The sequence below is a fragment of the Helicoverpa armigera genome, chromosome 2, assembly GCF_030705265.1.
Source record: "Helicoverpa armigera isolate CAAS_96S chromosome 2, ASM3070526v1, whole genome shotgun sequence".
Classification (NCBI taxonomy): Eukaryota; Metazoa; Arthropoda; class Insecta; order Lepidoptera; family Noctuidae; genus Helicoverpa; species Helicoverpa armigera.
The window spans coordinates 3,503,803-3,526,977 of NC_087121.1; the positions used below are offsets into that span (position 1 = coordinate 3,503,803).

At 36.2% G+C, this 23,175-nt stretch overlaps 1 protein-coding gene across 1 annotated transcript in view; it reads right to left on the bottom strand.

The window, feature by feature from the left end:
* The window catches only part of LOC110372075 (uncharacterized), a 45,981-nt gene that overhangs the window by 1,393 nt on the left and 21,413 nt on the right, over positions 1 to 23,175 (bottom strand). The window contains exons 4-5 of the mRNA XM_021328599.3: positions 1,515 to 1,602; positions 1,173 to 1,280 (exon numbers count right to left, since the gene is read on the bottom strand). Of these exons, the coding sequence (XP_021184274.1) occupies positions 1,173 to 1,280; positions 1,515 to 1,602 (196 nt within the window). The remainder of the gene's footprint in view (positions 1 to 1,172; positions 1,281 to 1,514; positions 1,603 to 23,175) is intronic.

The window sequence follows — 23,175 nt, forward strand, 5'->3', positions numbered from 1 at the left end:
TTAAACATTCAAATAGCGTCGAGATATTTCTGGTCTTTGAGAGGTATTTTTATAAATTTACTTTGATCTACTAATATTACAAAGCTCGTAGGAGAACTAATGAAATAGGGCATTTTTTTCTAGTTAGCTACCTTCTGCCTACGATTTTTGCCTTCGATTTATGTTTCTATCTTTCAAAGAATCCTATGTGCCTTTCTCACAATTGGAACGCAATAAAAATCGTTAGTGAATAAATTGTGTAAGGTAGGCCCAATTGTGGGGAATTTATTTATTTAGCAAGGGCTCTTAGAATCACGGATGACGGACAGGAGACCGTGATGGATCCGTAACTCTAAGGATATCAGAGCATCAATAATACTGAGCTTGCATTGGTTACCGTTCGTGTATTGTTTAACAAAACGCCATAATTATGTCAGCTACCTACTTATATTTGTAATAGTAAAATGCTGATTGCATCAGCAAACCTTAAGCTTCAGACGACACTACACGCTCGACTCGAAGCTATCCGCTTAGACTTCATACTCTATTTCCCTTAATCTTTTTTATACCTAAATAGGTACTTGCTTATACCAAAACAAGTTGATAAATGAACTTGGCCGACAGCAAATTCAAGGTTGAATCACCGAGGGATGAAAAGGCCGTTGTTTATGCATACCTTGACTTATCGTCGTTGAATATATTAACATCTAGTTTTCATGATAAACACAGCTTTTATTGCGTAAAGGGATAATTCTGACAGCTTTATGGACCGTTTACAACTCGAGAATGATGAATGAATAGATGTTTTTTTAAATCGTTGTAAGTGCTTTAAGTAATGAACAAGTTCTTATTTCATAGCTCAGTAATAAAATGAACGGTGTAAAATAAATTAAAAGCTTTCTTAGAGCACTTTCACACTTGCCGATTTTGACAATCATTTACGCTTGTTTTTCCAAAGGAAATCATCAAATGACTCCTCCCGCTGTGGGTTAGCAGCGGTGAGGAAGTGTCAGACTCTTACTGACTAAACCCATCATGTTCCTTCGTAGGCCTTTTATGTACTAGGGCCGCGGTAACTTTTTCTAAAACTCCCGCAGCCCAAGCATTTACGCTGGGTTCGACATTTGCGCGGCACATTCGGTCGTTGGTTTGAAAGCACTCTTATTTAAAATAAAAAACAATTGAAGACTTACGATGCTGCCAATCGGCTCTGGGCTCTTCATCGTCGCTGTTGGCTAAATAATTTGTGCAAACCGGCTGCGAGGGGAACCCAGCCCTGGACAATATTGATACCTCTTCCTCTGAAAACAAATAGACACAGGCAAATTAATTTTCGTTGGGGTTTTATGAGTCTCGTTTAAAAGTACAAAAGATAAAATAAAAGTTAGCATAAATGGAGATTAAATAAAGCTTCGTTTGGAAAATTATTCTCAAGTGTTTATTTTAGCCCAAACCGATAATCCTAAACGAGTCTCCCATTGTCGATAGCACTCAAATAAATAAATGAGTAGAATATAGAGAATTGTTAGGCTCACCTTCTAGAGACACACACATCGTCCAAATTCCACCATTCATCGGCACTAGAAAAGTCCCCCCGCCTTTCCGATTACTTGTGTCTTCGATCTGTAAAATAAGTATAATTGTATTTCCTGTGTACTAATTAACTACGCAGTACCTACTTAATAATTACATTCAAAGATTCGGGGATCGTATCGTAAATAAATTAGAATATACGACACCGAAATATTTTTCATTAAGAAACAGTAAAAAATTATAATTTACTTTTTAGTTTAAGAGCGTGTACGCTCGGCGCGCGATGTCAACTTTAGGTAATTCAACGCAAAAAACCGCGCAGACTAGCGTCGCGGCTGTGTGCGTGCCTATCATACTTCACGTATAGTCACACAAACCATTTTGATCCTTTCGAGTGAAATTGGTAGAACAAAAAATATATTATTTAGTAAATAGTTAATAGCGGGAAAATAGTGTAAGTCTATGGATGTCTAAAATATAAAAGCATGAAAATAAGTCGTTAATACTTACACTCTTTTGCAAAAAAATCGGGCACCTATGAAAACCTTGGTTTTGAGTACTTTCTGTATATTACATACAATTTTCAACAGTACTAAATAGTCGACTGATGATTAATAATATAATAATAAATAATAATAAATCATTTATTTCAGGCCTTTACACCCATATAAATTACAAACAATACAAATGAATGAATTAAACTTATCATAATAAAAATCAATAATCAATAATAATTCATCACAATACATACAGTTACATTACAATAATTACATTTAAATTTCTCACATTTATTAAAATAATATTTTTACATTATTCAGCAGATGAACCATACAGCAATGGTTCACGTACTGACAGTCAAATCGGTCAGAAAAAGCTCTCAGAATACTATTGCGGCTGCCTCGCACCCTGCGCACCAGGGACGTGCACCTTTTGCGCATTATAGTGTGGAAACAATCAACACGCGCCTCGGCAAACATCCCTGACGCGCTACAGAAGCGAGGCAGCCCCAAGAGCACCCTAAATGCGTTATTGTATTGGACACGTAGAGCGCTGTACTGCTTCTGCGTATAATCCACCCACAGACTGCCAGTATAAAAGGACGTACAAAACGCTCTAAATAAGGTTATTTTGACGTCCCTTGTACACCGAGCAAATCTGCGGGCTATCATATTCGCACGAACAGACAGCGCCCTACGCTCCCTTTCAATATCTGCACCGTCTTTCAGGTCAGAGGTTAATATATGCCCAGGTATTTAAAAGTATCAACTTTCTTAAGTAGGACTCCATTGAGCTTAATTGCTGCTAAGTAATCTGGACACCTCTTGGCCCGAAAGACCATGCACTCACTTTTACTGACGTTATACAGCAAACCATGTTCCTTAGCATATTTTTCACAAATGCCAATCAGCCTCGACAACCCACAAACAGAGGCGCTCAGCAGGACCATGTCGTCAGCGTAGCTGATATTATTCAAGCACACATCCCCAACATGGCAACCGACATGCGTGCTGCTGAGCGTCTCTGTTTGTGGGTTGTCGAGGCTGATTGGCATTTGTGAAAAATATGCTAAGGAACATGGTTTGCTGTATAACGTCAGTAAAAGTGAGTGCATGGTCTTTATTAACGTACAGGTTGAAGAGCTTAGGTGAGGTCAACCCCCCTTGCCTCACGCCGCACTCCAACCTGTAAGGAGCTGAGTAGGCCCCCGACCACCGAACAACATTGACCTGATTGTTGTACCAGTATTGAAATATACGGATAAGACCGTCTGGCACTGACGACTGCTTCAGTTTTTGCCCATTAATGACAATGTTAAGAGTTTCTGTATTTTAACTGATTTCAAAAAAAGAAAAGAGGAGGTTTCAATTAGATTGTTTTGTGATTGTTCTCAATTTGATTGTTCTCGATTTCTCAAAGACGCCTGGACCGATTTGAAAAATTGATTGTTTATATGAATGGTCCAGTCCATCCAGACCGAAAAATTGTGGTCAAATAACAACAATTGCCGGAAAGCCAAATATTGGTGAAGAGCTTGGGTTTACCATTGCAAATAAAGTTTTAAGTTATCTATCCTATATGCTTCAAAAGTTATTCGAGATCAAAAGTCAAAATTTGGGTACATCCAAAATGAAAAAAAAAATTATAGCTCGATTGGTAACAGACATCTGCAATAAGTGATTTCTAGCCTAAGGAGTCCGCCATATTGGATTTAGACTCGCGACACATTTTTTTTCGAGTTATTCATAGCAAGCCCTTTCATTTGATACCCATATCGTAGGAATGCATTAAAAACATTTTTTTCTCCATCTTGGGTATACCGCCATATTGGATATAGAATCATACATTGTCATTAAAACTGAACATTCAAACAAAATTTCAACTCAATCGATAAAAAAAATATGCTTCAAAATTGAGCTTTAAATAAAATAGTAATGTATCAAGATTTGTTGGTCGCGCTTGAAATGTGATGATGTCCTCCTAGCCGATTATCGGCTACGGCGGCTGTTCTCATGTAAGGAGATTAGCCAACTACGCAGGACATATTATAGTGCACGAGCGTTTGCGCAGACACAGGTGCACTCACTATTCCTTAACTCTCATAGCCCGATGGGACGGTAATCCGACACGACCGGAGAGAGATCAGGCGCAGGACCGACATTTACGTGCTCTCCGATGCACGGGTGTATCAATCACCAGCTTCCAGGCTCCGGGCTGCTTTGTGAAAGTCTTCTAAAACCCACAAAGCAATTTCGGCCCGACTCGGGAATCGAACCCGAGACCTCGTGCTCAGCAGCCGCACTTGCGACAGCTAGACCAACGATGTACTCTATTCTCGGTATCCACGGCAGAGGTTATTCACCCTACGCGATGTGACGGAGCGACACGTCCTCTCTCTGTGAAGCCTTGCGGCGGTCTGGTTTGAGTTGACTCGCGTGCAGCGTTTTATAGTAGTTTTTAAATAATTTATAAAAAAATAAAAACGAGAGATTAAATTATAATATAAAGTTTATGTTTTAAAGAAAGAGTTATATTACTATAGTAAATAATTGTTATATTAAATTAAGTAAGATAGATAGGTAAAAACAGCATTTGAAATTCACAATTTTTCACATTGTTAAAATATTTTTTCTGAAAGATAGAGACCTAAATAAAAAAATATTTTCAACTAACTATAGGCATGGGGATTTCGTCTATGAGTAAAAAAATAAATATGATTAGATTTGCCACTGTTTTCACATGAATTTAAGCTTCGAAATAGACGCTGACCGGGAATTTTATAAAACATCTGTTACGTTATAGGGGTTTTAAGTATTTAAACTACACAAATTGAAATTTATGTTCAATTAACTATATAGACAGTGAAATTACCTTGCGTTATTAAAAAATAACATAGTTATAGGATAAGTAGTTACTGAGAAACAGTGGTTTGAAAAGTACCATTTTAGGCCAAATGGCGCGCGGTTGACGTACACGCTCTTAACTGTAGGTCCTTTATTAGAAGATTATTCAGACACAGTACCGATAGGTACACGGAAGGTATAATTTTCAACATATGTATTGTAAAATCATTCTGAAATAAATCCACTGGCGAATCGTAGCTTCATGTGAGAAACCTCCGCTCATTAGCAGGATAACAAACAAGCTATTGTTGATATTATAACCACGACACGACTAAAATTATATCATTATTAATATCAAATTTTGCTCTCAAATTGCGTTAACTCCGTCTATTTTGTTAACATAAGGCTTTAATGGAACGTAGGCGTATTTACTAAGTATATTTGCTTACACGTGATCGCATAATTGGGCCTAATGCGTGAAATTACTGTTGATAAACGCGTGACCTTTCACAATTTTGAATTTAACGGAATTTTAGGTGGGAATAACAAGGGGTGTTGGCGAATAAATGCTGTGAGAATTCTGTCCTGACTCGTGTTAATAATGATATTCAACTTGCTGCTACGGCAGCTTCTGTAACTGACTTGCCAAAACGAAACCAGTCTAAATTCGGATGTTTTTATATTTTTCGATATACGAGTAGCATTAACACTAATACAACAAAACGCAAAACAGAAAATGTCTTTTTTTATCTTTAGGTATTTCTAGGACTCAATATGGAAACCTATAAAAGAAAATGCGACACAAAAGTACATGTAACTTCTATTCGGACTGCCATGTTAGTAGTTCTAACGTAGCTACGGTTATACCAAAACCACAAACTATCGTTAGTATCGCTCTACAGCCGAAAGCCAAACCGAGATGACCAGTAGATATACGATCAGCAATTCCAACCTGGCTTATATTAATGGGCTTGTGGTAGTTGTAGCACAGTTTAAATATTTTCTCTTGAAAACCGTTGTGAAGCTGCTTACTAACGTTCGTAACAGTGTCACTTATACACGCATGTGCTTGATGCACGACACTCAGGGGCCCGATTCTCCTAATTTTACTTAAGTAACATACGATTCACATTCGACTGCGATCCTGTCCCGACACGATTACGATTGAAGCGTATGTGGCATTCCGCTATTTTTTCCTTGAAATAATCATTTTTATCCTTTTCTGTCATAATGAATCATTTTGTCTGCAAATGATTTACGATTGCAATATGATTGTAGAGCAAACTACCGTATAGACCAAAATCACCAAAATAGCAGACCAATCGCAAACCAATCGAATGTCGTTGGAATACTATTGGTCTTATATTGGTAGCTGAATGCCCGATGTGGTTAAAACTGCTATTGCGATCATATTGCGATTCGATTTCTATTCAATTTTGACATTATTAATTTAGGAGAATCGGGCCCCAGTACTGACAGCACGAGGTAGCGCCGGTAAAAGCTCGTCGATGCACATGCGTGTGTGTGTGACATTTTTACGAAAGTTAGTAGGTACCTTCACAACTGTACATCGTTATTCTGTAGATGTAGTGTCAGTAACCTAGACGAGACAAGATCATTTATCTTCATTACGATAAAATTGTTAATTAAGATGCTAGGGACCGCAAGATCGCCTGAATATGAGATCCCAGGGTCGTAGGACCTAGCTCGGTTTGGTTGAACGGGTAATGTTATTAAATTTTTTCATGACTGCTTTCAGGTGTTGTCTAGCCAGGGTGTGTCGGCATTTTTGAGCGTGCCAATAAGTTCGTGTTTATTATTATTAAATTTTAACATGGCTGACGAAATGTGGCAATACACATAAGCGAAGTGACATCATGGAACATTACCTGTAGACTGTAAGTATGTATCACTATGTTAAGTCAAGGATTTAGATATAAATGGACGCTACGCTAAATGTTCTTAGGCTGAAACTTCTTACGAAAACGATACGGTATCAACGCAGCAATGAAACGGATGGATTGCTTAGGATACAATATGGTTGGATAGCAAGCGTGAGATAATTTTATGTAGAGACATGCTCGGCCGACTCCAAAAAATGATACAGAGGGCAGAAAGATACTCATTAAGTATTACTCCAAATAAAAAACATAATTCCAACAAAACCCAACACGTAGTTTCAATAATCTCTCCTTCACATCTACTGCGTCGCGTGCAAACTTAAGGTGCAGGTCCAGTTCCAAGGTAACTGATTGCAGCTGTTTTATTCGGTCCGAACCTTGACCTGACTTGCCAATATCAATACACGGGGAGTGAAACGCGTAATCCTACTGGTAGAATCGATAGGCGATTTTAGATTTAATGTGGTTCAAATAGAGTTTAGTTTAGAATGGTGTTGAAGCTTCGGTAATGGAGTGGTGTTGAGTAGGTAAAATGTGTTAGTTTAATTAGTTGTGTTTTTTTGTTGTAAATAAGTAGGTACGAGCGAATTGATTCGTAGGTAGATAATGTATTGGAGTCCCAGAATAATTATGGAATTAACTGCTCATCATTAAAGTTCAATTAATATCCTTGCGTTTACTTTGGATATTTTGTGCGTGGGGAAAACTGTATAATCGCAAAAAATACCAAAGAATTTTATATTATATGTATCTAAAGAATTTGGTCTAATAACTTTGGAAGACAAACCGAATTATTCAAATGTGTTTACTTTAGAAATATCTTGTGGTTTTAGGCTTATGTTTAAGGTAAACCTTGATATACGGTATCAAAGAAGGTAGCTCTCTAATCCGACTTATGAAACTGAAACTTGATACCTTTAATTACTTCGAAAAGGGTAAAGGTTCTAGAGATTAGGTGAGGTTTGCTTTTCAGATATTGGTTAAGGAATTACGGAATACTAGCTGTTGTAATTTCATCTACGATCCGAAGACACGACTTTTCGCACCCGGATAAATTGTCATCACCGTCAGCAATATTGAAAATTTTCTACCAAATTGGTAGGTAAATGCGTAGACTGTGGAAAATGGACAAACTAACACGCCGATTTTTATAATATTAGAAGAATGATTACTCCCTTAAATTATATAGGACCTTTAGTCATTAACATCGATCTCAAGTAAAAACCAGTGGTTTTGATTTGATTGATGGGCCAACATTGAGGGTTAAACCAAGGCGGAACGACGGGGGCGTGTTCGACATTGAATAAAGGAAATTAATGGCAACGACAGTTGTTGAAAAATGTTTTCTATTTTACGTATCTGCCTGATTGCTAGGTTGATATAATCATGTATGTAACAATACATACAATTTGTTATGTAAGTACGGACCGAAACATGAACCTACCTACCCGTAGTGATTGTAACTGCGTAGTAGGTACCTAATCAATTTTTAGGCTAAAGATTCATTATGCTAGTTACCCATATTACCGTTCCCGGGACGTTGGTGAAACCGGTAGAAACGGCTACCTTAAAAATAATTGTCTTTTGTGGGAGTTCTAATTTGGTGACAACATGCGACACGCAATTTAGTTCAAAATGGCTCCTAAGCTAAGCTGACCACCAACTTGTTTGAAGTGATAGCCCAATCAACACACAACAATAGCCGAACCCACATTGCCTAAAGGGAATACTAGTAATTTAATTTCCAGAATTCCTAGCCTACTCCAAATATCATCAGCGAAATTCAGCCAACATTTACATAAGAATATTAAGTTGATTAATTTAAACTTCAACCACTAAACATTGCCATTTAGCGAGGGAAACATAGTGTAGGCCAATTGAATTATAATAACTGTAGCCGAAGTAAAACCAATTACTAAATGGGTATTGTTAATTAAATTAGTAGCTTTATCACCAGTCTCCTGTCTAATCGTATATGTAGTTGTTTGTAATTGGCTCGTGGTGGACAACAGATGTCTGGTAATCTATGTTATTCTTGTTTGTAATCCGATGGCTGTTTATACTAATGTGAATTGAGATAGTTGAGAAAGTAATCGACTAATGGGCGTTCCAGTTTAGGAGTTGGTTAGGTTCCAGGGCATTTTTTTTATGGTAAAAGTGTGGACATTCAGGTAATATAGACAAAAGACAGACAAAAGTGATTTTCTCTAGTAAATTAAGTATAGTGAAAAAAGAAAAAGATCATTTATTTGTCCAAAACATGTTTTCAAGGTTGGCTTGCTAAATAGTTTCATATAATACACAGAATTCACTACCCCTATACGTGGGTACCAGTAAATGTTTTAAATTGTACACAATCAGTACACGTGAGCGCTTGAAAAATATATTCTGAACTGTCGAACTTTATGAAAGTCCTGAAAGGTGTACAAATGGAATGTGTCCTACGTCCTACTTCTACGCGACTAGAATAATCATAGGGAAATAAATCAAACCCTTTTTCGTTCCTAAAGTGTGTGGACAAAGGCCTGAATTTTCAGGTCCCAGTTGATTGAATACCAATACTTTGTAGATTGAATTACATAAAATAAACTATATATTTTATGTAGTAAAGCAATTTTTTATCAGATTTAATACTTAATTAAATCACAGAGAATGTTGTCACAAAATTGTTGACACAAAGCACTAGAGTACCAATTAATTATTACGGCGAAGCAAAGGGTTCGTACGGATTCTAATTAAAAACGCGCACCTTACATGCAATTTTAAATCATATTTCAGTGATATAAAGCTCACTTTCACGTGTTAAGAACTAATTAACTGTATCATGTTATAACTGGATTAAAACTTTAAATTATTAATTTTAAAACGTAACAATTTTGAAATACTTTAAAACGAATTCAAAGTAAAATGCTTTTATAATGCAATTCATAGTAATTCGATTGATGAATTAATTGGTACTTTGCTAATGAAAGAGCACCACGATTGCCTGATTGCCTGAATAAAGGCAAAGTCTATAATTTATTCAACAGGACTATTTACTGTAATGAGTCCGCTTGTGGCGTATTGTTTTGTAATTGTTTATGGATACAGGATGTAAAATAAATAATGTTTATGACGTAACATGTTAGATAGCTGACTTGATTAACTATAGATTATTTGAATAGTTTAGAAAAAGACATTAAGCTTTCCGAGATTTTTTCGAAGTTTACCATATTCGCTACTGAAAAAAATACAACTACTTATACACAAGAATGCTTTTAAAACGTTTAACCTATTTATTTTTTGCATCAAGGAAACCGAACACTGGTAGAGAAAATTTACCATCACGGCCCACGGCTTTTTTAAGTACACTGCCACTACTTTACTTTTCCAATAGCATAGAAAAGGCCCGGGAGATGATGATGAAATTAGTTGAGTAGGTTTTCAGGTAAGCTATATGTTACATTTTGCAAATTATATAATACGGAACTTGAACACCATCTATAACCACTTATGTAGTAGTGAAATCAATGGCGGAATGGTGGCGACGGCTAACGTTGCATGCATAATGGTTCGGTCAAGGTAACGTAATTGTATAGGTACCGATAGGGCCGTGAAGAATGTTAGTACGTTAAGGTTACCTATGGTGGGTACGTACGATAGACCGCACATCAGTGGTAACTGTCATGCACCTTAACTCAATAGCAGTAAGTACGATTTTCCTATAAAACTGTTACTACTGACCTGAAGTTGACTGTACCTATCTGCTTACTTGATTTATAGGTTCTATGGTTTGACCGTTGTGTTAGAACGTTGCCTTGAAAAGGGCCGTGAAGACTGAATGTTAGTACCTACATATTTTAAGTATGGTAGATACCAACCTGTTTGCTTAGATACTTGCTTTATAGATTCTATGGTTTAACCTCTGTGTTAGTAGGTGGCCTTGAAAAGCTTTCTTCTCAGGGTAAGGAAATGTCCATATCGACTTTATAGTTGATTTTTAATTGCTGACATTATTGTTTCAAAATGGATCCGGTCTAGTTTTTTAGGGATCTTGGGCGTCTTAAGTACAGAAAAATACTTTTCGCATTATTTTTGATGTTCTGCCAAGATATTCCGATGATTAAGATGAAGCCATCCAGATCTTTCAACTGTAATTTCTACATTTAGGTATCTGAAACATATTTGAACACCCGCCTGCGCTAGTCGTTTTCAATTTTAGTGCTGCAAAATAACAGTAATTTTCTCTTTTCTCTTAAAACTCATCTAAACAAGTAAGTAAATAAGTATAGAACATAGGTCTATCTCGAACACCGCTAATCATCCCGATCTCGGGTATCTCATATCTTTCTGCTAGCCGCCACTTTCAACGAAGTTCGCTGATGTCAAAGCAAAATCTAAATACATAGGCAACCTTCAGTGGTTTTGTCTGTTCCAGAAATATTAGCTTTATATTTAGCTGGAGACCTAAAGACATGAGACACGTGAATAGCTAAAATAGGATTAAGTGTTACAATGAATATAGTCGTCAATAAATTTTGTTGTGACAATATGTGGCGGAAATAATTCTGCTATTGTCTGATGAGCAAAAAAAGGTTACCTTATGGTTAAGGTAAGGTATACGTTGATTTGAAGTTGTATTTTTCCCCTCAATCTTATATAAAATAATTGATAATTTGTTTCAAGACTGACTGATAGATAGTTATGCTTTATTACGGACACCAATATACATTTTTGATCTTAGAAATAATTATATTAGCTGACATTATAGGCGGTCTCATCACTAAGAACAATTCCAGACAACCTTAGAATGGATTGAGAGCTTATTCCTCCTCAAAGAAATTTGCTTTTTGATATTCAAAAAACTTTTATTCGTTCCAACTCTCAAACACATTTTCCCCTCAATAAAATCAGAGCCCCAAATTAAGCTCCAATATGAAATACAATATTTCAAGTGAAGACATAATCCATCTATTACCGACAGTCCGGTATTAGTTCTGACATGATCCTAATCGCTTCCGATATCACCGGTGAACGAAATTGTTTTAGACGGTGATAAATGGGGTTTGCTTGTCAATCAATAGGAGACAGATTTAAGCTTTCTTTCGATGTTACTGGCTGAAGCTGGAAGAATTACCTTGTGTTGTTGATATTTTTCATGGCATTTCGTTGTCATTCAGGCTTTGGAAGTTATTGTTCGTACTGTGTACTTTGTTTAAGATAAGCAATTGTTTTTGCTTAATAAACAATTTATAAGCAAGCATCTAAAGTCAAAATAATGGCTAAAAGTGGTTTCTAACTAACAGTTACAGGCTTATTACGATTTGGGTAGTTCACGTAATGTTTTTACGCTCCAAAATTCTGAAGCAAGTCTAACTTGTAGGTAATGTTGCAGATAACACAGTAAAATGAAAAAGAACACTCTTATAACACTCCTAACTGTTTATAACCAAACTCACAAACGTATTCAAACACTCAACGTGAAACATACATTTTTACCCACCACGCGGCCACGGCGCCATACCATAAGCGTCAATCATCTTGTTATGCGCGTCGAGTTGCCGCGGCCCTCAGAAAGTAAACGAAATCCCACGGACCGACCGACCTAACCTAACCTAACCTAACTTTGTATTTACCTATACATTATAAAAGAAAGAAAAACACCTTCATATACTGAGAGTTTTATTTGAGGTTCGTATTATGGTTTGTATTTACGTAATGTGGTGTCATTTTGTATGGGAAATTATAGCTTATATGGAAGTTGGGATGGAATTTGGTTCTCAGTTCCTATACCTATATAACATATTATAACGAATGGACTCCCTTGGCATTACATAGGTCCATTTAATAACTTAATGACGGAAACTTTGGCATTATGTACAGAATTTACTGAAAACAATATAATAAAACGTGTTGGTTTTCAGTAATAAAATTTACAGCGTCCTGGGGCTGTTACAGCCATTACTGTGCTCCCTTGAAACCGTAGACTTTAGAAAGTGGTCCCAAGCGGCAATGCCATAAAACGCTGGCAAGTGTAAATTACTTAAGGTATGTTTTGAATTCTTGTTGGGAGCCGCGACTGCCGTTTTGGAACCAAGAAGCAGTAGCACGTGCTGTTGCTGTCAGGAATCTGAAATAGATATCTGACTGCACTTGCTGCTGCCGCTTGGGTCCAAAACTGTTTCACGCAAATACATACAAACCAGTAGAGCAGCCGGCCAACTTCATGCAGTCGTGGCATGTGCGTTCGGCAGTCGCAGCCGGCAGCCAGAATTCAAAACGTACCTTTACTTTGTAGAACAAATGACAAACACTGCAGGTGCTACAGTAAATAGGATCATATACAGCTAATTATGAACACGTTACGCACGGTTGCACAGATTTGTGACGTCACACTCGCGTGACATGTTGACGTAATCTCAAATCAGGTGGGGGACAGACATCCATGTGTGGTGTGCTGAAGCGAAATTATAGACAGACGAAGTCAGCCAGAGTTGTCGCTGGGAAGAAGAAATGGTGGTACAAAGACGCCTGCAAGTTCTTTTCTTTTTCCTTTTCTCTATTTTTTCTCTTTTATAGTTTGAAAACCAGAACCAGCCAAACCTTACTTATATAAAATTAATCAATTTAGCGGTGGAATCAATCGGAGAGATTGAATATCAGACTCTGACTTTAAAACTGAAAACTGACATGACCAAGGAAAAGTTTAACATGCAGCCCTGGATCGAAATGCCTGACATCTTATAGTCAGCTCTAAATAAACATCTATTTCCTAAACCACACCTAACCAATCCAAATTACACCCCTAACATAATCCAGAACACATACGTTGTCACAAAACAAGGCTCCAATTACGTCGTACCATTCGCTTCCTAGTTCAATTCACATTAGGATGATATTCGGTCGGGGATACCGCAAGGGATTAACTAGTGTTGGATGTTAGAGGAAGCACCTACCTTTGTTTGCAAGTTAGTGTGGTTCGGTTCGTCCTTTTAATGAGGGTTTTTGAAATTTTTTCTGCCACCGGGTGGCGCCACGTATGCGTCTGGTCCAAACAGCTGTCAAATAGTATGGAATTGTAGGTGCCGAACTTATTGTTTATTGAAATTCTGTTATATTGGAAGTGTTATTGATTTTATTATGGACTACGGTCAGAATAAGGTTTCCGAACTAAAAATTGAGCTAAGAGAGAGGGTGCAAAAGTCACTGGTACTAAGGAAAAGCTTGTTGAAAAATTTGTTAACACAATATGATTTAGTTTTTTTTATTTACTCAACCGCAATAGTAAAACAATAATGCAGTGCTTTAATTATAAAATAAAAAAAACACTAAAATCGTTCACTATTCATAGTAAAAATAAGCACTTTGACAGTTATCTGGACCTGACGACTCGGTGCTGCCACCTCGTGGATTGCCATTTTAGAAAACCCTCATTAGGTAGTTGGTTGGTTTTACTAGAAATAGGGTTAGGTATGGGAAATGTTTCGAAGGCAGTTTAACATGTAAACTATCAAGTTTGGGAGAAAATAAGGGAAATAAATTGCTGAGAGAAGGCTTCGAATGTTTGCAGACGTTTTCGTGACGAGCAATCGGGAAAATTTGATTGAGGCGTCGAAAACTTTTATTTTTCCTTCCCCGGAATATTAAGAGTTTGGGATACTTAACTAAGTAAAATAAATTGTAAAATAAGATTCAATAATTTGAGAAAAAAGCCGGAACTTTTTTCTCAAAGAAAAAAAATCTTGCGCACATTTTGAAACTCAAGATTTAACGAAAACGCTCAGAATGAAATATTTCTGAGGTAGCGGGCTTTTCACATTATTCCTGCTCCGTATAATTACTGTTGAAGCGATGAGATAGACAGCAGACATATCATTTCCATTACATAACCTAACTTTAGGTACAGAATACCTAACAAGGCTGTCAGTTAAATGTTCTTCAGCTAATGGTATACCTTCATATCTTGCTTGTAATGAAATGTTGATTGAGCCTCAAGACAGGCCATTAATAATAATCGTCCTGTTTTATTCAAACAGAATTTATATTTATGATATCAATATTAATATTCTTGATTTATATTCAAGTATTTTTTCTTGGTAAATTATTGGATTTATGAAAGTCTCATATTTTAAGTGTAGCAAGAAAAATAAATATGGATCGATCTAAAGTTGTTAGCAATATAACTGGGTCAATTTTATTTATTTTTTCTTAAGTTAAACATGGACAGAGTTTACTAACAAACTCATAGGTACATTTTGCCACCTACGTACAATTTCTACTGAATTTTGTATGAAGTCGACCTACACTCAATTTGTGTTATTTTCATATTTGTATGCCGTGTGCGCCTTGTTCTACTTCTTGAGAAGATAAACTGAAAGGAGGCGGAATGTCCTGAATCCTGAATTTATATTTTGTACAAATAATGTAAGCTAGTTATTTGTTTGGTTGTAAACAAGCCTTAGTTGACAGTAACAATAGGATATGGTTTGTTTGGTTAAGGCATGGGTAAAGGGTTATTTGCTCAAATCAAGATACCTTGCTATATTTATTTACTTTCCTAAGTTGTTGCTCGTCTACAGTTTTATGAATAAGCTTTTCACTTTGCTACTTCTTCTTCTTCCCAGTAAAAACACATAGGAAGTGGTGAAGGGTGGACGTTTTGGGAGCTGTCTTTTGTAAATTGCCATTCAAAAAGTGCTGTTTTGTAGCCAAGTTTGAATAAATGATTTTGAGTTTGAATTTAGCAGTCGAAGGAAAAAAGGTCTGTAATTTACGTAAAGTAGTTACAGAGTCTGATATTTTGTCTGCAGTAAATACTACTCGCTTAGAATTTCTCCACTATAATTCAAATGCATATTACGTACCTCACAGACTCGTAAACTAAGTTTTGTTTAATTTCCTACAAAGTACACCTGACCTAATTTCAGGTACAATGTTGGAGCTGTACACTACATTGAGTTTAATACCTAACTTAAAAGTTAGACTCAAACTAAGCTGGAGTTCTGGACTGTAAATTGTAGGAGATAAATTAGGAAGCTGGTTTACTTTCATGAGCTGAACTGCACTCTTCATCATTTCTCTTTAAGTCGTAATTCCCTTGTACTGAAAGGACCTTAGGTATCACCGGTATAATTTTACAATAAGATGGGCTTAGGTACGTTGTAGTGTATTTTGGGAATAAGTCCTACCACTCCAGGAATGAGTCAGTAGAGCTATTAGGTATTCATCATCATCCTCCTGTCCTTATCCCAATTTATTTGGGGTCGGCGAAGCATGTTTTCTTCCGTACTCTTCTGTCGTCATTTCACAAGTAACTAACATTATTCTTAAAGACAGGTATTGCCAGACCTTTTGCTTTGAAATCGTCAGTCCGCTTTGAACAAGTGTGTTGAATACTCACTCCTCTGCATGGGAGGAGGCCTGTGACCTGCAGTTAGACAGTAAAAAAGGTTGTAGTTATGTACTGACCTCTTTTCCCCATTTACGCAGATCCGTGGGTAATCACAAACGAACGTTGAACCTCGGTGACGTAATGGAATGACGTGAACAAGAAATCCGCGAGCATACAGCAGAATATTGTGAATGTTTGATCAAATATATTCAGTCCTATTTGCAAATGCGGTGAAGTGTGCTCTAAGGAATATGTCAGGCGATTTTTATTTTTATGAATGTAAAATATAGACGAAATCTTAAGGAAAATAGAAGCCTATAATCAGACCAAATGTTTTATGACTACGTTTTTTGGCAGCTTGGCAAATTATTCTGTCGAATAAATGACGTGAGTAATAAATAACATTTTCTTTGCTAAAAATATGGATCAATTTTGCTAGTTGTAAGACAGACAACAATTGAAATGAGGATATAATGTATATTGGGATTATATTATATTATATTATTAAGTAGTGTACGAAAACCCTAAGGCCTGAATGATTACTTACACGAACTAGGTATCCTAACCGGTCATCAATCAATTATAACCTACTACTACAATTCTTAATGATCTAGGCGTAACACTAACACAAAAAGAGTAAGCCTTAATTCTTCTGTAATCCATATTACAGTAACATATACTTAGCAATCATTTATATACCCAATTCCATTACATCGCACAATCACGGCTCAAACTAAAAGGCAATAAGTTCTAGCCAGAAATAAATCCAGCAATCAGTGTCCTTCCTAGAATTCCCTAATAGAAAAAGTTGTTGCGAACTATCCCACCACTTCATATAACTCAAATACACGCGTATTTGCCCAAACTAAACGTAGAACGTTGTAAGTCGTTAATGATCGATCTGGTGTCTGCGAAATTAGACAAGCCGGCAACCTCGTACACCCACATTCAAGGTGACTCAAACGTTTTTAAACCGTTTGGCTTTGACATTTCAACCACCGACGAACCCCAAAGCGTTGGCTGTTTATTGGTTCAACAAATATTCCACTGAAAGTTCTCTGATTTTAAATAAAGTTGACGTGAAAGGCTGAAATGTTGAGCCTGAAATATTATTAAAGAGTAGTTTTTTACCGCAAGCGTTTTTGAAAAGTTTCATCAAAATATTTTAATAGGTAAAAAGAGTTAAATGTCTGACAACCTTTTCAGTATTTTTATGTAATATTTTTCTTTATATTCGTTTCATTTTGATTCAATAATAACAGAATCGTTTCAATGGCCGACTCACATCGTTTGATTGACAAGATTGATAACATTCACGACACAATGGGAGCGATATGAATTGTCATCCATTACAACACAACAGATTGATTTTCTGGGAAAATTGAATGGGTTTGTGTGATCGGGAATAATAAAAATAATGTATAGGACAAACTGACAGGTTTTGCCTATATGTACGATTCAATAAATGAAACGAAAAACGTGCAGTAGAATTGATGCTGCAGTACTGTTTTCTATTTTGCATTCAAATTGAAAGTGTCTGCTTGAAGATATCAGACCTTTTGAAAAAGCTTAAACACGTTTACCTACTAACGCCTAGAGTAGCGTCGTTTTATCTCCAAAGATTTTAAACTGAAAAGAGGTTAAGTCTCAACGGACATCCTCGCTAGGACATTTAAGCAAACAGAGCGTTTTACTATCTGCTTATATGACGTCATTGAGGATACAGGAACATTCTAACACTAGTAAATGGATGGATCATGCTTAAGCTGGTAATATCAGACTTTATTCTAAACTCTGTATAGGAAGTCGTTAAGGATTTTTTATGGGGTTGTAAAGGATAAACGAGGTATTGAGGTCAGCTAGCCCCGAACTTAGTGGCTTTAATTAGAAGCTGAGACAATGAAAGTCGCCGAATTTATTGTTTCGAGTAAATTGTCATTGTGTACGCATTGTGGCCCTCGGGAGAATAAATTAATTTTAAGTGTCCCTCGACCGCTTGCTCATTACTAATACAACAATAGCGAGATGGTATGCAAAATTATTTTTGGGTCATTTAGGAATAATTTTCTTAAGACATTCTTGAATTATTCTGTATTTTGAAACATAATAAAATGTTTTATTCATGGCTAGCTGTGACTTTCAATAAAATCCATTATGAACCACTGACTAGGAGACTAAATATATAAATATCCTGTAGGTAGGTACTGACCCACTTGCACGACAATTATTTTCAAAATTAGTTCAAAACTATTTTCAGTTTATACCATCCATAAACATGTTCGCTTAGTTAATTCGACAAAAAATATTTTGCGACTTAATGGGCCTATTTAACCCGAAACATCGCGTGAGAAATAAAAATCCGTCAAGGTGACTGAAAGAAAGTTTTCACGTAGAACTCTTGCGTTAGTTAGTGGTTACTTATTAAGTTTCTTAGGTAGGACTGGAGAAATTAGTCTGGAATTTGAATATAAAAATGTTGGAAAAATAAGCGCCCATTGCAATCTGAAAAGGTTGTTTTTTTGTAGTGACTTTTGCTGCAATTGAAAATAGGGAGAAATTCAATTTGACATTCAGATGGATACCTAATTCATACGTTTTTCGTTGTCTAAAATTAAAAAAATTACACGCATAAAAATATATTTTTTTTGTAGTCAACAATTATATACTACATTTATTCAAAACAAGGGTTAAAAGTCACCGAAATCACAAGTAATTTATCATTCGCTAACGATTATTAACGAGTAAACTTCCACAGTTTCAATAAAGAAGAATTTCCCTAAAACGTCGATTAATTTCATGAGAAGCCATAAATTCAAGAACCATCGACAAACAGATAAAGAAAATTAGAATTACCATCAATATACCGAAACTTAACTAAAACTTTCTGATTTATTATATAAAGAAGTCGTGGTGGCCTAGTGGGTAAAGCACCAACCTCTCATGTATGAGTGTGTGGGTTCCAGGTCAGGCAAGTACCCATGCAACTTTTCCAAGTTTATATGTACTTTCTAAGTATATCTAGGACACTCATGACTGATATAAAGAAGGATGAAGGAAAACATCTCGAGGAAACCTGGACTATATAGTCTGAAATCACCAACCCGTATTGAGCAAGATTAACGCTCAATCCTTCTCCGTGTGAGAGGAGGCCTGTGCCCAGCAGTGGGACGATAAAAAGGCTGTAACAGTAACATACCGAAACTTAACAAGAACTTTCTGATTTATTATGTAAAGAAGACTAACATAAAGTTTCATCTAAACTTTTGTTTTACAGATTAGAAATATGTTTGTACCTCATTTTCTTGAGTATTTTTAATCAAATCTTGAACAAAATGAGCTTGTTTTTGAACTTTGTCTTACGAGCAAGTAGTTTAACTTTGATTATGAAACGTGACCCTAGTCTATGAATTTTGTAAATTCGTGTTGGTTCTTTATAATTTAGATAATGTTGTTAAGAGCGTGTACGCTCGCCGCGCGATGTCAACTTTAGGTAATTCAACGCAAAAATCGCGCAGACTAGCGTCGCGGCTGTGTGCGTGCCTATCATACTTCACGTATAGTCACACAAACCATTTTGATCCTTTCGAGTGAAATTAGTAGAACAAAAAATATATTATTTAGTAAATAGTTAATAGCGAGAAAATAGTGTAAGTCTATGGATGACTAAAATATAAAGGCATGAAAATAAGTCGTTAATACTTACACTCTTTTGCAAAAAAATCGGACACCTATGAAAATCTTGGTTTTGAGGACTTTCTGTATATTACATACAATTTTCAACAGTACGAAATAGTCGACTGATGATTAATGGCAATGTAAGAGTTTCTGTATTTTAACCGATTTCAAAAAAAGGAGGAGGTTTCAATTAGATTGTTTTGTGATTGTTCTCGATTTCTCAAAGACGCCTGGACCGATTTGAAAAATTGATTGTTTATATGAATGGTCCAGTCCATCCAGACCGAAAAATTGTGGTCAAATAACAACAATTGCCAGAAAGCCAAATATTGGTGAAGAGCTTGGGTTTACCAAATAAATAAAATTAAAGTTTTAAGTTATCTATCCTATATGCTTCAAAAGTTATTCGGGATCAAAAGTCAAGGGTACATCCAAAATGAACATATACATAGCTCTGCTCCTATCTAGCCTAAGGAGTCCGCCATATTGGATTAAGACTCGCGACACATTTTTTTGTTGAGTTATTCATATCAAGCCCTTTCATTTGATACCCATATCGTAGGAATGCATTAAAAACATTTTTGTCTCCATCTTGGGTATACCCCCATATTGGATATAGACTCAAACTCAAACTCAAACTCAAAATCGTTTATTCAAATTAGGCTGATAAATCAGCACTTTTCGAACGTCAAAAACAAAAGACAGTCCCCAAAACGCCCGCCCTTCACCACTTCCTATGTGTTTTTGCTGGGAAGAAGAAGTGGCGCAACAAACTCCCCAGCAACACATGTCTGTCTGTAAGGTTTGAAGAACCAGAATGTATACAAAACAAGTCAAATAAAAATATCATTATCACATGATAACCATTATATAAAATTAGGAAAGAAAAAAATAATAAAACTTAACACAAGTAGGCTAGCACACAGATTTACACCCATAAAGACTAAGTAGGTACTCAAGCATTACTTATAGTCTATTAAGTGTATCTAAAGCCTCCTGTTAATAAAATAAAAATGTATTTTTAATATAAGCATAAAATCGGCGTGCCCACCCACATGCGCAGATGATTATGTTGTAGCAACACAAACAAGGTGTACCTGCCAGGACTACAGTATTATTATTTTCTCCAAAAAAAAGCTAATAGAAAATCATACTATTATGAATAGTGTCAATAGCCACCAACACGACCTGGTACCGCCAGCAGCACCCGTTCACGAGTATAACGCGAGGATCAGCCATCGCCCCCTTCGCACATTTTTGAGGGAAGGGGACAACCCGACCCCCAACGCTACCGCTGGCCATACCGTCTAAGGGAGCATGACGTGCTTGCAGCTATTCAAGAAAAGTAGAATATGTAAGAAGTACTGCAGTACTAGCAAGCCATAAAGAAACAATGCTAAGCAAAATTAAAAATCAGAATTAATGTCAGAAGTAATGTCAAACAATGTAAAAAAATTATAATAAGTTAATAATTTAGTTATAGTGATAACAAGAATGAGCTGCCTTGCGTTCAACTTAGCGACCAACTATTCCTATCATTTAAATAATCATTAATGCTATAATAAGCCTTCTTTGAAAGAATTGACTTTACTTGTAATTTAATGCATTAAACGGTAATTGTAGTAAAGTTAGAGGTAGTTTATTGTAAAAGCGGATACCGAGCCCCAAAAATGATCCATGAACCTTATGAAGTCTGTGAGTGGGTACACACAGTTTATGCTTGTTTCTAGTGTTAATACTGTGAACATCGCTTTTTTTGGTGTACAAATGAATATTTTGCCTAATGTAGAGTATATTGGCAAAGATAAATTGTGATGCCACAGTAAGAATGCCTATTTCTTTAAAGAGCTCTCTTAGCGAATGTCTACTACCTAACCGGTATATCGCACGAACAGCTCGTTTTTGTAATACAAATATGTTTTGAATATCAGCAGCTTTGCCCCACAGAAGAATACCGTAGGACATGACGCTGTGAAAGTAGCTAAAATAGACTACTCGAGCTGTGTCTACGTCAGTGAATTGTCTTTCTTTTCTGACGGCGTACGCAGCTGAGCTAAGCCTTCCCGCGAGGCTAGCTATATGCGAGCCCCACTGAAGTCTGCTATCGACTGATATACCAAGAAATACTGTGGATTTGACAGTTTCTAGAACCTCGTTACTTAATATAATATTCGGGCCTAGGTTTTTCACGTTCGGTAGAGTAAATTTAAGGCATTTTGTTTTCTTCGCGTTTAAGACCAAGTTATTAGTACTAAACCAGTGTGTAACCAACGAAAGTGCACTGTTTACGTCGTCAAATTGATCCCTATTTCTGTCGACTTTAAAAATAAGTGAAGTGTCATCTGCAAACAGTACAACGTCACAGATATTCTTCAGATGGTATGGTAGATCATTAATATATACCAGGAATAAGAACGGACCTAATATTGAGCCCTGTGGCACACCTAATTGGACTGATAAACCTGATGATTTGACGCCATTGACATCTACGCATTGCACTCTGTTATTTAAATAGGATTCTATTACGCTAAGAGCTTCATTTTGGACTCCGTAATAACGTAATTTACGTAGAAGCGTATCGTGGTGCACACAATCGAATGCTTTGGAGAGATCACAGAATACTCCAATGGCATTCTGAGAGTTTTCCCACGCATTAAAAATGTGTTTTAAAAGAGCTACACCAGCATCTGTTGTCGAACGACCTTTTGTGAAGCCATATTGTTCACTATGAAGGAGGCTATTAACATTGAAATATCTTTGTAACTGCTTGAGTACTAATTTTTCGAATATTTTACTAAAAGCGGGTAAGATGGATATGGGTCTAAAATTATTTACATCCTTCTTATCGCCTGATTTAAATAAAGGAATGACTTTACTTAGTTTCATTAGGTCGGGAAAAACTCCGGTTTCAATACATTTATTAGAATCATACATTGTCATTAAAACTGAACTTTCAAACACAATTTCAACTCAATCGATAAAAAAAAAATATGCTTCAAAATTTAGCTTTAAAATAAAATAGTAATGTATCAAGATTTGTTGGTCGCGCTTGAAATGTACTCTATTCTCGGTATCCACGGCAGAGGTTATTCACCCTACGCGATGTGACGGAGCGACACGTCCTCTCTCTGTGAAGCCTTGCGGCGGTCTGGTTTGAGTTGACTCGCGTGCAGCGTTTTATAGTAGTTTTTAAATAATTTATAAAAAAATAAAAACGAGAGATTAAATTATATTGTAAAGTTTATGTTTAAAAAAAAGAGTTATATTACTATATTAAATAATTGTTATATTAAATTAAGTAAGATAGGTAGGTAAAAAAAGCATTTGAAATTCACAATTTTTCACATTGTTAAAATATTTTTTTCTGAAAGATAGA